Source organism: Dendropsophus ebraccatus, chromosome 2, assembly GCF_027789765.1.
Source record: "Dendropsophus ebraccatus isolate aDenEbr1 chromosome 2, aDenEbr1.pat, whole genome shotgun sequence".
Taxonomy (NCBI): Eukaryota; Metazoa; Chordata; class Amphibia; order Anura; family Hylidae; genus Dendropsophus; species Dendropsophus ebraccatus.
In genome coordinates, this window is record NC_091455.1 from 81820069 (window position 1) to 81835323 (window position 15255).

The 15255-nt window shown below is 42.2% G+C and overlaps 1 protein-coding gene across 1 annotated transcript; it reads left to right on the forward strand.

The window, feature by feature from the left end:
- Window positions 1-11388: 11388 nt before the first annotated feature.
- LOC138784147 (piggyBac transposable element-derived protein 4-like) lies at window positions 11389-13041 on the forward strand. The gene has a single exon (XM_069959661.1). It carries the CDS (start codon window positions 11389-11391, stop codon window positions 13039-13041), a length of 1653 nt encoding a protein of 550 aa, XP_069815762.1.
- The last annotated feature ends 2214 nt before the right edge of the window (window positions 13042-15255 follow it).

Below are 15255 nucleotides of genomic sequence, written 5' to 3' on the forward strand. Positions count from 1 at the left end.
TCAAGCATTGCAGCACATATTTTGAGTATAGTTTGACAACTCTATAAAAAAAAAAAATCTTCCAAACTGGTTGTTAAAAAGACAGCTAGACTGAGGAACCGGTTTTCCTGTATTCAATTGTAACCAAGTTATTACATGCATATATTAAAAAAAAAAAAAATCAGCGGTTGGCAGGTGTTGGGTGAGAAGCAGGCAGTGTGGGTATGTTATCACACTACCTGAATAATTTCAGGGTCCAAGCAAAGTTTAGAAAGCGTAATATATTGAAAATGACCGAGGAGGTACAGTAATTTAGAATTAATTTACAGCTACAATGTAAAAGAATTCAATATAGGGGATAAAGTGTGTAATGTGTTATAACGAATTTCCAGGGGCATGTGTGTATTACAATGAATTTCATGGAACACAGTGTGTATTTTAAAGGGGAACTCCAGGTAGAGGTAAAAAAATAAATAAATCAGCTGCAGAAGCTTATAGCACTGCCTACCTGCCTAACCAAGTTTTGAAACTACCAAAAATCTATTTATCTTATTTTACTTTTTTTTTTTTTTTTTGGGGGGGGGGGGGGGGGGGAAGGGTGTTGTTCTGTATTGTGTAGCTGTACTTCCTGGTTGAGCAGTTGTACACGGTACTACAGGTTCCAGAATGCAATGCTTTCCCTAATCTGTTAATCACAGTGCTCCACCCTGCCCATTCCCCACCCTGAACTGTTGCAGAAAATCTAGGCTGTGTTCACACATTGCAGAACTTTTTTAGAACTTTTTTAATTTAATTTTTTTTTTCCTTCTCATCTCCACACACATATTATGATCAAGCATCTTTTATCTTTGAGGTTGAGCCCCACAATAAGGACTATATCTGATATTATCTTACATGGGATATGCTGTTTATGCCTCGTTTTATTGTTCAGGTTAGGATTGGCAGCTCTGATCCTCTGTGCTGTTTTGCATCATGTAATTGTATTACTGCATCATTTCAGTGAAGATGCTGCAGTACTGCAATGAGTCTCCAATATGTGTGAACATAGCCCAAATTTCACTGCACAACCAGTGAAGTTGCAGCACCTGCTTCTGTCACTCCTTGTCTACTCAGATTTAAGGCCCTATTCCACAAGCCGACTGAGAAGAGCAAACAAGCGCTATTAGCGTCGCCGCAGCAGCGAACGGGCAATCCCGGGGGGGGGGGGGGGGTTGGGCAGGGTTGCTGCCCGGATGATCGCTAGTTCGTCCGGGCAGCCCATAGCATGCAGCAGCGGTCTGCTGCCGCCGCTCCTATTCCACGGAGCGACAGCAGCAGATTGCTGTATGAGTCGTTTGTCTTTCAACATGTTTGAAAGACAAATGACGGAACGATCAGCCGACATGAATGATGTCGGCCGATCGTTGCCTTCTATTCCAGGGGACGATTATCGGCCGTAACGGCTGGCATTGGCCGATAGTCGTTTCGTGGAATAGAGCCTTTAGACTAGAGGCTAAAGAGGCAGGACTGGGACAAGGTGTTTTGGTGCCCTAGGTATAATAGGTAAATGGCGCCCCCTTCCCAAAATACAATTTTTTTTAAACATATTTAATACAAGGCAGTCATGAATTAATGTTATTAATATAGGGGAGTGGGAGGAGGTTGGAGCTATTGATCACTGCTGAGTGAGGTCCGGGGCCGTGCTATCGATGAGTGCCGGACTGGAGTGCCTTTATTAGAGGGCATAATCTTACATGTGGTGATAGATAGATAGATAGATAGATAGATAGATAGACACGAATTCCACAGTAAACCCAATTAGATATACGAGGGGGTTACGTCCTCCACGCCGATATAAACACTCCTGTGCTACTATAAAGCAACAAATTTAATTCATAACAAAGTAAGCACTTAGGAACTAAAACATAACTTTTAATCAAGATCAGAATAAAAAAAGAAGGGTATATATAACCCAAATAAATAAAATCACCAATCTGAATCAAAATCACCGCACTTAGGAAAATAACAGTGTAGATGTATAAACAACGGAACGTATTGAAAGGGAAACACACGAGAGGACAAGGTGCACTCTGTCCACTCCTAGATTGTGATACTTTCCCTACCTTTTAGGGTGACCCACCTCCTTAAAAGGGTGGCCCCAACCACGATGACGTTCCCTTCCCTCCTCTAAGTGCAGGACAAGACACAAACAGACACAAAATGTGAATCACACAAAATGGGGTACCACACCAAACCAATATACAAAAAAGAATCCAACGCGTTTCACCTGTACAAATAATAACAGGATCATCAGGGATATAGTGGTGTACAACAAACAATAACAACAAAAGAAAATGTAGTGCAATAGATGTACAGCGCAAAACCACCTGCACCACCTCCGGTGGATTGCTGGATAATGCTGAGGAGTAGCTCAGTGACACATGTGTGTCTCAGAATGCACATGGGATGATGCCAGTACTAGTAATCAGGACAATAGAAATCCTATGTATTACAGCAAGTGAATACCACCAATACGACTCTTGAGAGTCAGTAACCAAATGCCAGGATATAGCAGAAAATGATCATTTACATGAATATGCCGGGCATGCTAAGATACAATATACTGTTGCAATTAGCCCAGTCAAGCAACCAATAGCTGCATCCTAGTATCACTGGATTATTATTAAATGCTCAATAGCACAAAGCATACATGTGTCTGAAAACCAGCAATACTTATCAATAGCGTCCCGATGGTGGAACAGGCATCCTGCTGCAGATGTTCAGTACACTCCTAAGGGAGTTGGTGCCAAGATGTAATGCCCCTAGTGGCAATCCACCGGAGGTGGTGCAGGTGGTTTTGCGCTGTACATCTATTGCACTACATTTTCTTTTGTTGTTATTGTTTGTTGTACACCACTATATCCCTGATGATCCTGTTATTATTTGTACAGGTGAAACGCGTTGGATTCTTTTTTGAATATTGGTTTGGTGTGGTACCCCATTTTGTGTGATTCACATTTTGTGTCTGTTTGTGTCTTGTCCTGCACTTGAGGAGGGAAGGGAACGTCATCGTGGTTGGGGCCACCCTTTTAAGGAGGTGGGTCACCCCAAAAGGTAGGGAAAGTATCACAATCTAGGAGTGGACAGAGTGCACCTTGTCCTCTCGTGTGTTTCCCTTTCAATACGTTCCGTTGTTTATACATCTACACTGTTATTTTCCTAAGTGCGGTGATTTTGATTCAGATTGGTGATTCTATTTATTTGGGTTATATATACCCTTCTTTTTTTATTCTGATCTTGATTAAAAGTTATGTTTTAGTTCCTAAGTGCTTACTTTGTTATGAATTAAAATAGATAGATAGACAGACAGATAGATAGAATTAAGTGACACAGTGTATATTATACAGAATTTTAGGGCATCATCGTGTGTGATATAATACATTGTAAGGAGTAAATTGTATATTATAATGAATTTCAGGGAGCTGTAGTGTGTATTTGAATGAATTTCAGAGTACCACAGTGTTTATTAATAGATTTCTGGGGACCACAGTGTGTATTACAATAAAGGGAACACAAAACAGTTTTTGGGGGTACAGTGCATGGAAATATTCAGTGGGCACAGTGTGTGGAGTTGTTGCGGCATTAGTCTTCATATAGAGAATAAGGACTGTCTCCCTGCAACTAAGGTGCAGAGGGGAAGGGGTGGTGATTGGAAACATGACAGGATGGACACCTACATGTATACACAACACACACACACACACACACATTATATATTATATAATATATATATATATATATATATATATATATATATATATATATATATATATATATATATATAGGAACCTCCTGTGTCTGTCTCCTTACTTGTATCCCAATTTCAGCCAGGCCAGCAGTGAAGAGGTCAGGTCCTCAGATAGGAAATGCTGCAGATGGTGGAATACAGGAGGGGCCACAGCACATACAGATACAGCTCCCTACCGATCACATGTTGTGTCACCTCTGCAGATACAGCCCTCTATCGATCACATGCTGTGTCACCTCTGCAGATACAGCCCCCTATCGATCACATGTTGTGTCACCTCTGCAGATACAGCCCCCTACCAATCACATGCTGTGTCACCTCTGCAGGCTGCTGTGCTGTGTTTTCTCCCCCCCTCCTCTGTGACCCGACATTTGCAGACAGCTGTACAAAGCCCAGAACCTCAGGAAGAAGACTGTATGTTCCTGTGTGGCCTTCTCCCATCCTCATCAAGCCCCTGCACTCTGAGCAGAGGGGGCAGGGCCTAGAGAGAGACAGGCCTCACTGCTGCAGGAGAGACACAGACAGTAAGTCTGACACCTGGGGCAGAGGAAGTGCACTGGAGGTTCCCGAGGTGGCCCAGTCTGAGCCTGGCGCCCCCTGCCCTGGACCACTAGATAGCACCCTAGGGCATCGCCTACCTCTGCCTTTGTTTTGTCACAGCCCTGTAAAGAGGCCAGTCAGAGATAGTGAATCACTCAGGGGATTGGGGGATCCAGCCAAGCCTCCTGTGACATGCCCTGCCCCCTGTCTGCATCATCAGCCTGTGCTCAAACACACTCGGGAGATTTATCAAACTGATGTGAAGTAGAACTGTCTCAGCATTCCTTACAGACTCTTTGGAAAATGAAAGGTGGAATCTGATTGGTTGCTAGGGGCAACTGGGCCAGTTTTACTTTATACCATGTTTGATAAATCTCCCCTACAATGTGAGACAGAGGCATGGAATATTTGTCTCCTAAGGGGGGATAGCAGTGGGAGCAGGAGACAATGTGGATTGGCACAGAGGCCAGTTTTCTTTACTTCCTGGATGTCAGTCAGATACCAGCGTGGCAGAACTGTACAGATATGGTAATACATTATATAGACACATCTACATTATATGCCCGTTTTTCTTATGTGGGGTTCACCTTTAATGAATTAGGCTGTTTAACCCCTTGCCTTTCAGCCTGTTTTGGCCTTAATGCCGGGGGCCTATTTTTGAGGGGGCATGTGACACCCTAATCATTTTTTATAAAATTTTTCATGAGGTGGTATAATTAAAAAACACAATTTAGCGCTGTTTTTAACAATTTTTTTTTGTACGCGGTTTACTATATGTTACATATGACATGTTATCTTTATTCATCAGGTCGGTATGATAACATTGATATCCATTTTATATGGCTTTTGTTATAGTTTATGGCATTTATGCTATAAAAACTGTTTGGGTCTTGCATATTGTAAAAGCAGTAACATTTTTATTTTTACGTCAATAGAGTTATGTGAGGGCTTATGCTCTGCGGCATAAGCTGATGTTTTTAGTGCTACACCTTTTGGGTACATGTGATGTTTTGATAGCTTTTCTATATATTTTTTATGGGGTGGGAATAACAAAAAATTGTCATTTTGATTAGTTATTAATTTTTTTGTGGCGTTAATCGGGCGGGATAATTAATGTAACGGGTTAATAGGGTCATTACGGACGCAGCGATACCAAATATATGTATCTCATTTATACGGGATCATTTATAAAGGGGGATGGGGAATGCGTATAACTATTTATTTATTTAATTTATTTATTTGTGTAATTATTTATTTATTTATGTATGTGTGTTTCACTTTCCCTTTTTCAGGTCCCTCTATAATACATTATAGCACATGATCAGTGCTGTAATGTATTATAGAATGAATGAGCTGTCAGCTGACAGCTGACAGCTCATTCATAGATCAGGTCCCTGCCTCAGTGCAGGGTCCTGATCTGTCTCATCTTTAGCAGCCCAGACCCCCTCGGAGCCGTGCGAATACTATGGCATTTCAATGCTGGTTGTCAATTTTTAGAAAACCATGCAGCATTATACCAAAGACTCATGAGGGTTCCTAAAGTGATATTGTCACCCCACACACTTTAATTAATACCTGTATAAAACATGTGGACAGTGGCACTTAGGTGGAGGTAAGGACAGGTGGGCTCTCTCCCCAGCTGAGAGATGGGGTCCAACTGACATGAAGCCTTCACTTTGTTAGGGTTCTATTTGATGGGCCGATAACAGCCTGATCAATAATGTAAACGAGCAACGATCTTCTAAATAGGCACTTGATTACAGAGCCTATTACATGGCTCAATTATCATTTAGCAATGTTCTAGGCCAGTGATTGGGAAAGCAGCCTGTCCCCTCAAAGAAGCTGCAACGCATGGTGCCAGGAAGCAAGCAGAGGACAGGAAAGGACCAGGAACGTGGACAGGTAATGTATGAACAGTTTATTCAATCCTTAGCCAAGCATTACTATTACACGTAGGCAGATGTCTGTGGCCAATGATTTTAGGTCTCATCGTCTGATCATTGTCTCTTTAACTCAGAGCAATAATCAGCCTGATTCGGCTGACTATCGCTCCGTGCAATAGGGCCCTTGGGGTTAATTTACATCCTTTTTAGAATAACCCAAAAGTGTAAGCAAAACATTCTCTTATAGGTGTACAACCTAGATCAAATTATTATATTACAATGTAGATGATGGACTAGGTGGTGTCAGATCATAGTGATAATCAGCAAGTCTCATGGACACTACTGCATAAGGAAGCACCCATAGTCTTTAACTTTAACGTATCCCAAAAAAGCAGCCCCATTGTCCACATTAACCCCTTCAGAACCAGGGTAATTTTCGTTTTTGCGTTTTCGTTTTTTCCTCCTTGTTCTTAAAAGGCCATAGCAGTTGCATTTTTACACCTACAGACCCACATGAGCCCTTATTTTTTGCGTCACTAATTGTACTTTGCAATGACAGGCTGAACTTTTGCATAAAATATGCTGTGAAACCAGAAAAAATTAAATGCGCAGTGAAATTGAAAAAAAAAACACAATTCTTTTTCTTTGGGGGGGTTCGTTTTTACGCTGTGTGTCCTATGGAAAAACTGACATGTTATATATGTTCCTCAAGTTGTTACGATTACAATGACATGTAACATGTATAACTTTTCTTGTATCTGATGGCCTATAAAAAATTAAAACCATTGTTAACAAATATATGTTCCTTAAAATCGTTCTATTCCCAGGCTTATAGCGCTTTTATCCTTTGGTCTATGGGGCTGTGTCAGGTGTAATTTTTTGCACCATGATGTGTTCTTTCTATCGGTACCTTGATTGCGCATATGCGACTTTTTGATCGCTTTTTATTACAATTTTTCTGGATTTGATGCGACCAAAAATGCGCAATTTTGTACTTTGGGATATTTTTGCCATAACGCTATTTACCGTGCGAGATCAAGAATGTGATTAATTAATAGTTCGGGCGATTACGCACGCGGTGATAGCAAACATGTTTATTTATTTATTTTCATTGATAACCTGGGAAAAGGGGGGTGATTCTGACTTTTATTAGGGGAGGGGGCTTTTTATTGACAACAACACTTTATTTTATTTTTTTACACATATACTAGAAGCCCCCCTAGGGGACTTCTAGTATATACACTTTGATCTCTCATTGAGATCTTTGCTGTATAGATATACAGCAAAGATCAATGAGATCGGCACTCATTGGCTTTCGACTGCTGCAGCCGAAAACAAACGAGTGCCGAGTCGGGGACGGCGCCATCTTGGAGCGGTCCCCGGCCGGCATCAGTTACGGAGATCGCTCCTCTGGGACAACGTCCCGGAGGAGCGATCTCCCCCACTAGACACCAGGGAAGTGCTGCATTCGGTAATCGGATGCAGCTGTCATCTTTGACAGCTGCATCTGATTACCTTATTAGCGGGCACGGCGATCTGACCGTGCCGGCTAATAGCCGCGGCCCTGGGCTACATGAGGCACCCGGGACCGCGGCGGTTCAGAGCGGGGTCGCCGCTCGGCCCCGCTCTGAACGACCGCACCCGCGCAAAAACGTACAGTTACCTCCTCGTGCGGGAAAGGGTTAAATACATGTTGGTGTTGCCCTCTTAACACCCTTTTTATTTCAATTTAAACATTTAATAATTTAAATATCATATGGAGAGGGGGTTTCGTCACACTGGGGGCTGGCTGGCAAGTGCTTGGGAAAAGACTGGCAGCGAATGCGAGAAATGGGTGGCAATTCAAAAAAAGGGCTGCGCCACCAACATCTGTGTGAAGATGCAGATCAATTCAAGTAAAAAAATATCAGCCATGTACCTGATAGTACATTCAATTTAAGTTCCGTTGTGTACTTCCCCTACTTTCCTTCTCAATGTTATTGAGCAACTGCTGACAGACCCCTTCCAGTCTTTTGTAGCTCCCAATCCTGTGCCATCATGACCTCGCTCAGTAATTTCTACAGTCAGTGACAGGCGGGAAATCGCAGGCAGTCACTGACTGGCTGAGCAAGTGGTTCCTGCCAAATCGTGACAAAACAAGAAGCTGAGAGAAACAGAAGACCAGAGGCTGACAGTGAGCTGGTTGTGCTGCAGCTGTGGACAGGTAAGTATGACTTTCTTATTATGTCCCCACCACCCCATGAGCGCCCTGGATTTTTACATTTGACCAGAGTATCCCTTAAAGAGGGGAGCGCTGGCCTCTCTGTGTATTATTCATATAGCTCACTGATTTTAATTGGCTCTATTTTATGCTTGACCAAATAGTTGTGCTACAGGGGAACTAAACTCTGTAGCTGACTTAAGGGCTCTTCTAAAAAAAGAAAATAGTATTGTTCACAGTCAACAGCCCCTTTAAGCATTGCAAGGTTTAAAATTACAGCAGAGACAACAGAGAAGTCCAAATTCTTTGAACTCAATTATAAGTTGAATTGCCAAGTGTAAGAAATCTCATCCGTTACAACAGGTCACTATGTATCTAGCGTGAATTGCAAAAACAAAGGTTAGTTAGAAATAATTAAGGAGATATCTGAACCCAGTTACATCCTCTGTCACTTGTGTTGGCACTCAAATGTCTTTGTGACCACTGTCTTCTCTTTCTATAATTACTTTATGCAAATACTAGTCTAATCAATAGATAATAGAAATCCAACAACACATACATAATTTGCTTGAATGAACCATCACTTTAGTGCATGTCTGCTGTTAACCTTCCGCATTACAAAATTTTGGTATCTAGTTTAAATTTTGCAATGTATTACAATTGTTCTGCAAAAAGATATAGCCATTACTTGGTGTACTCACCAATGGCATCACTGCACATTTAATAGGGAACAAAAAATTATTTATGAATAAGCTGATCAATTGCTGCTAAGCTAAAGTTTTAAAAATGAACATTAGGAAGGGGGATTTATCTCACATGATGATCACCCTGCCTTTCTGGTGCAAGCGGCACATAGGGCAAAAGTTTGCATAACTTTTGTGCAACACAGGCATTTGCACATGAAAATGTGCACATTTGGTCCCATTCCGCCACCATGCTGTTTGATATCCCCCCCCCCCCCAGGTTCTTAGTACACATTTATAATCAAATTATATAAACACACAATCTTCTTCACAGATACCTCTGTTAATCCCTAGACAACCCAGGGCGTAGCTGTACGTCCTGGCGTAGCTAGGGGAGTTCAGAGAGAGGCGGCTCTGAACTGCTGCGGTCCCAGGTGCCGCTTGTACTACTTGCAGCCGTTTGTTGGTGGTATAGTGGGGGGATCGCCCCCAGCGACATTGTCGCGGAGGAGCGATCCCCGTGTCTGGCACCGGCATAAGTGTAAAAAAAAAAGTGTTATTAATAAAAAGCCCCCTCCCATATTAAAAGTTTGAATCACCCCCCTTTACCCATGTTATAACTAAAAATAAATAAACATGTTTGTTATCGCTGTGTGCGTAATTGCCCAAACGAATTAATCACATTCCTGATCTCGTACGGTAAATGGCGTAAGCTCAAATAAATCCCAAAGTGCAAAATTGCGTATTTTTGTTTGCATCAAATCCAGAAAAATTGTAATAAAAAACGATCAATTCGCATATGCGCAATCAAGGTACCGATAGAAAGTACAGATCATGGCGCAAAAAATGACACCTCACACAGCCCCATAGACCAAAGGATAAAAGCGCTATAAGCCTGGGAATAGAGCGATTTTAACCCCTTCCCGCATAAGGACGTGACTGTACGTCCTGGAGAGAGGTGACTTTCCGCTCCAGGAAGTACAGTTACTGACCGGTTTCCCGTGCTCACTGTCGTGACTGACAGTGTCCGGGAACCGGAAGATTAGCTCGCCCTGACAGCCGACAGTCCTCTGTAAGCAGCAATGGACCTGCAGCAGCGATCCAGTACTGACGATCACCGTATTCAGTGGATCCTTACTGATCCACCGATTACAGTGATCGCTGGTCCATTGCCGGTGTCAGCGGGGTTTTATTGATGCATTCCCGGTACTTACATCTGTCCGGGAACGGCATCAGTTCGGTTGCGGCATTGCTTCATTAAGTCCCGCCCCTCCACCACCGATGGACCAATAGTAGTGGCCCATCGTCAGCTCATGCTGATTGGCTGTTCATCTCCTGGGGGCGGGACCAAAGATCGACGCCTTATCTGACAGGCTCTGATCTCTCAGTTAGAAGTGTGAGCAGAGAGAGAACAGAGCCTGTCTTGTCATCCCACATCCTTCCACATACCCTCCGTGTCACCAGTGTGTGACCCCACAACCTCCCACTATATAAGGGAGATTTTTTTTTTTTATAAATCAAAAGTTATATAAGTATAAGTAGTTATATAGTTGTTAGTCAGTTATTGGGTGCTGTCAGTTAGTCAGCATCAGTCATCCTGTCAGTTGTCAACTGTCAGTCAGTCAGTTGTTAGTTCATTCTGTCAGCTGTCAATAAGCATCAATTCATTCTGTCAGCTGTCAGTCAGTGTCAGTACATACTGTCAGTTGTCAACTATCAGTCAGTCAGTTGTTAGTTCATTCTGTCAGCTGTCAATAAGCATCAATTCATTCTGTCAGCTGTCAGTCAGTGTCAGTACATCCTGTCAGTTGTCAACTGTCAGTCAGTTGTTAGTTCATTCTGTCAGCTGTCAGTACATCCTGTCAGCTGTCCATTAGTCATTGTCAGTATATCCTGTCAGCTGTCAGTCAGCATCAATTGATTCTGTCAGATAGTCAGCGTCAGTTTACTAGTCTGTTGTGTCAGCTGTCAGTTAGTCAGCTTTAGTTAAGTTATTTTGTCAGCTGTCTAGTTGTCAGTCCACCAGAGATATCAGTTGTCAGTGTCTGCTTGTCAGTAAGTGTCAGTTGGTGTAGTAGGTAGTTAGTTTTTGTTTTTTTAATAACAAAAATATTAAAAAAAAAAAAAAAAAGTTAGTAAGTGTTTAGTGTGTTCTTTAAAAAAAAAAAAAAAAAAAAAGGAAAAAAATCTACAAAGGATAAGTGTGTATATACATCTCATACATATAAATAAATAAAAAAAAATATATATATATATACACACACACCTATTTGTATAATGGCAGGGAGACTATACACCGCTGAAGAGGCATATGCCATGATAGCATCAGATACAGACACAGCGAGCGAGGAAGAACTGGATTTCATGGGCTTCTCCTCCTCCTCAAGTGACAGTGATAGACCTTCTCACAGTCGCAGAAGGGTTAGTGCCCAGGTCCTGCCTGACCCGCAACATGCCACTTCTGATTGGTCACCCCCATATAATTACACCCCCCAAATCCCAGAATTTTCTGCTGTGGCAGGAATTAATGTGCAGACAGATGGGCTTTCTGCAATGGGATTTTTTAAGCTGTTTTTTACAGATGAATTGGTACAGCTTATGGTGGTCCAAACCAACCTGTACGCACAGCAGTTTATTTCTGCACACCCCAACTCCTTTCATGCTGTGCCTAATAAGTGGCATCCAACTAGCTGTGAAGAACTCTTGAAATACTGGGGATTGACACTGAACATGGGTCTCACTAAAAAGCCTGAAGTAAGATCATACTGGTCGACAGACATCTTGTACCACTGTCCATTGTACCGAAATACAATGACCAGAGCCCGATATGAAGCCATCCAGAAATTTCTCCATTTTACAGATAATTCTCAATGCCCTCCCCAGAATGACCCCAATTTCGATAGACTTTTTAAAATTAGACCCCTAATTAATATTTTAGCCTTAAGTTTCTCCCGAGTTTACACCCTCCAAAAAGAAATTTCAATTGATGAGTCCCTTGTGCACTTTAAGGGCAGGCTAAAGTTTCGGCAGTATATGCCTAATAAGCGTGCAAGGTACGGTATGAAGGTATATAAGCTATGTGAATCTGAGACCGGATACACACAAGCTTTTCGGGTTTATGAAGGGAAGGACCGCAATATACAGCCTCCAGACTGTCCATCTTCCCTAACAACAACTGGAAAAATAGTCTGGGATCTGCTGCACCCACTTTTGGATAAGGGATACAATTTGTACCTGGACAACTGGTACACAAGTGTACCCTTGTTCAAATGCCTTCTGGCCAAAAAAACTGTGGCGTGTGGGACGGTCAGAAAAAACCAGAAGCACCTTCCCAAGACCCTTATCGGCCAAACCCTGAAAATTGGTGAAAGCAGGGCAATGGTCCATGATGGGGTCCTTTGTCTCAAGTTTAGAGACAAAAAAGATGTCTGCATGTTGACATCTATCCATGATGCCAGCTGCACCCCTGTACCCACTCGTGGATTTACATCTTCCACAATGAAGCCTGTGTGCATACAAGCATACAATAAGTTTATGGGAGGGGTAGATCTAAATGATCAAATTTTAAAACCCTATAGTGCCATGAGAAAAGGTAAAGTCTGGTACAAGAAACTGGCAGTACATTTTGTCCAGTTGGCACTTTATAACTCATTTGTCATTTACCGGAAAGCTGGCCATCCTGGTACATATTTGGAGTACCAGGAGAAAGTTATTAAAATTCTATTACTTGGAGAAGAGCCTGGGGAAACTTCTGCTTCCTCAAATGATGTTCCCCGAATTATTCCTGGGCAGCACTTCCCTGGTGAAGTGCCTTGCACAGGAAAAAAACGCAGGGCGCAAAAGAGGTGCCGGGTCTGCTCAAAACGGGGTATCCGCAAGGATTCAATTTATCAATGTAACACCTGTCCGTCCAAACCCGGACTGTGCATGAATGAATGCTTCCGCATCTACCACACCTCCCTGGATTAGAAATGTTACATTTTTAAATCCCACCTTTCACCCATTCATTTATCATTCTAGTATTACCCATTTGAAAATTGGACAGTGAAAAAAACCATATAACAAAACTAAACACTCATTATACCCCTAGATGAATACATGTTCACACATCATGTGAACTATAAACAATTCAAGCGAGTTCACTGGTGGACTTTCCTGCTGATCCCTGCCATGTAGCCAAACAGTAGGAAAAATTTACTTGTGGGGTATTTCCTTACTCGTGGGTAATTGCTCTGCATGTTTTCGTTTTATTTTTTCTTTTAACTCCTTGTGAACATGAAAAATTTAAGGCTAGACCAACGTTTTAGTGTAAAAAAAAATTAATTTTCCATTTTCATGGCACATTGTGCTTGTCACCAGTGGGCTCTATGTGCTCACTATAGCCCTTGTTAGATTCCTTATGGGGTGTAGGTTTCAGAATGGGGTCTTTTGTGGGGGGTTTCTACTGTCCTGGCAGCACAGGAGCTTTGTAATTGCGACATGGCCTCCATCCTCCATTCCAGCCTCTAAATGGCGCTCTGTGACTTTGGTGGCTTGCCCTGTGCCCATATGGCACACTATGTCCACATGTGGGGTTTTTTCGTACTCAGGGGAAATTACTCTACACGTTTTGTGTTTATTTTCTCTTTTAACCCCTTGTGGAAATAAAAAAAATCAAGGCTAGACCAACATTTACTGTAAAAAAAATCTAAATTTTTACACTAAATTATTGATCTAGTCTTTATTTTTTCATTTTCACAAGGGGTTAAAAGATAAAAAAAAACACAAAATGTGTAGAACAATTTTCCCTGAGTACGGAAATACCACACATGTGGACATAAAGCACCATGTGGGTGCAGGGTAAGCCTCCAAAGGGAAGGAGCGCCATTTGGCTAGAATGGATGATGAATGCCATGTCGCATTTACAAAGGACCTGTGTTGCCAAGACATTGAAAACCCCCCAGAAGTGACCCCATTCTGGAAACTACACCCCTCAAGGAATCTAATAAGGGGTGCAGGGAGGATATGGACCCCTCGATGACGGGCACATTTGTGCTGTGAAAATGAAAAAACGAAATTTTTCACTTTCACGTCACATTGTTCCACATTTGTGCCCATCACCAGCGGGGTCCATATGCCCACTGCACCCCTTGTTAGATTCTTTGAGGGGTGTAGTTTCCAGAATGGGGTCACTTGTGGGGTGTGAAGATGTTAGTAGATTGATGTGAATTAAAAAAAAAACTGTTTATGTTTGTAAACTTTGTGTTGGTACATGAATTTCCCTGGACTGACAAACCACCTGTGTGAATGGTTCTTTTGATTCTTGCTTTGCTTTTCTCATTAGGCCGGCCACCTAATGCTCTCATTTTTCCCTTTCATTTCTGGTATTGCCACCAGGGAACAATGTACTAAAACTAAGTAAAAGTGCTGTGATGTGAAATATAACATTATAACAATTGTGTATTTTCATTTAACTTACCTGCCTGGAGCAGCTGCAGCAAGGTGTGTGCTTTGACCATGTAAGAGGCAGACCAGCAGACACTCAGGGGTTTTATAGGAAAATGTGCAAAGCATTGTGGGAGTTGACAAGGGTATAAAACCCCATCAGGTGTAAATGATTGTGTGGATTGTGAAGTTTTGTACTATGTTACAAGGTGGAAAGCAGCAAGCTGACTGCTGTCATGTGAATTATTTTTGTGGAGTAAAATAAAAGTCCTTTGGATTATTTTTCTCTGATCAAGATTGATCTTTTTGATAGGCCCATGCCCAACATATGGTGTCAGAAGTGGGATCACATTTTTGAGTATTGTTCCAAGTACTCTTATTGAAAAGACTTATGTATAAAACTCGTTCCTGGCGCATTAAGCCAAAAGAGCCTGCATCTGCAAAGAAAACTGCTGGAGGAAAGCTAAAGCTCAAACAGATGGAAAGTCAAGGTGCCAGACCTAAAACCAGTCCTGAAGAGGAAGCAGAGGTGCTGGGTGCTGCTGCTCCAACAGTGCAAAAGGTTGCTGAACCTGCTGAGAAGACTTTACCCGAGAGCATTGCTGACCTGATGAAATGGCTAGCTGTGCAGCAGATGGAAGCAGACCAAAGACAAAGAGAGGAAGCCAGGAGATATCATGAAGAGCTGCGACGTCAGGATGAACGCTGGAGGGAATTGTTCCAAACACTAAAACAAGAACAGCGTACAGTTCCACCTCC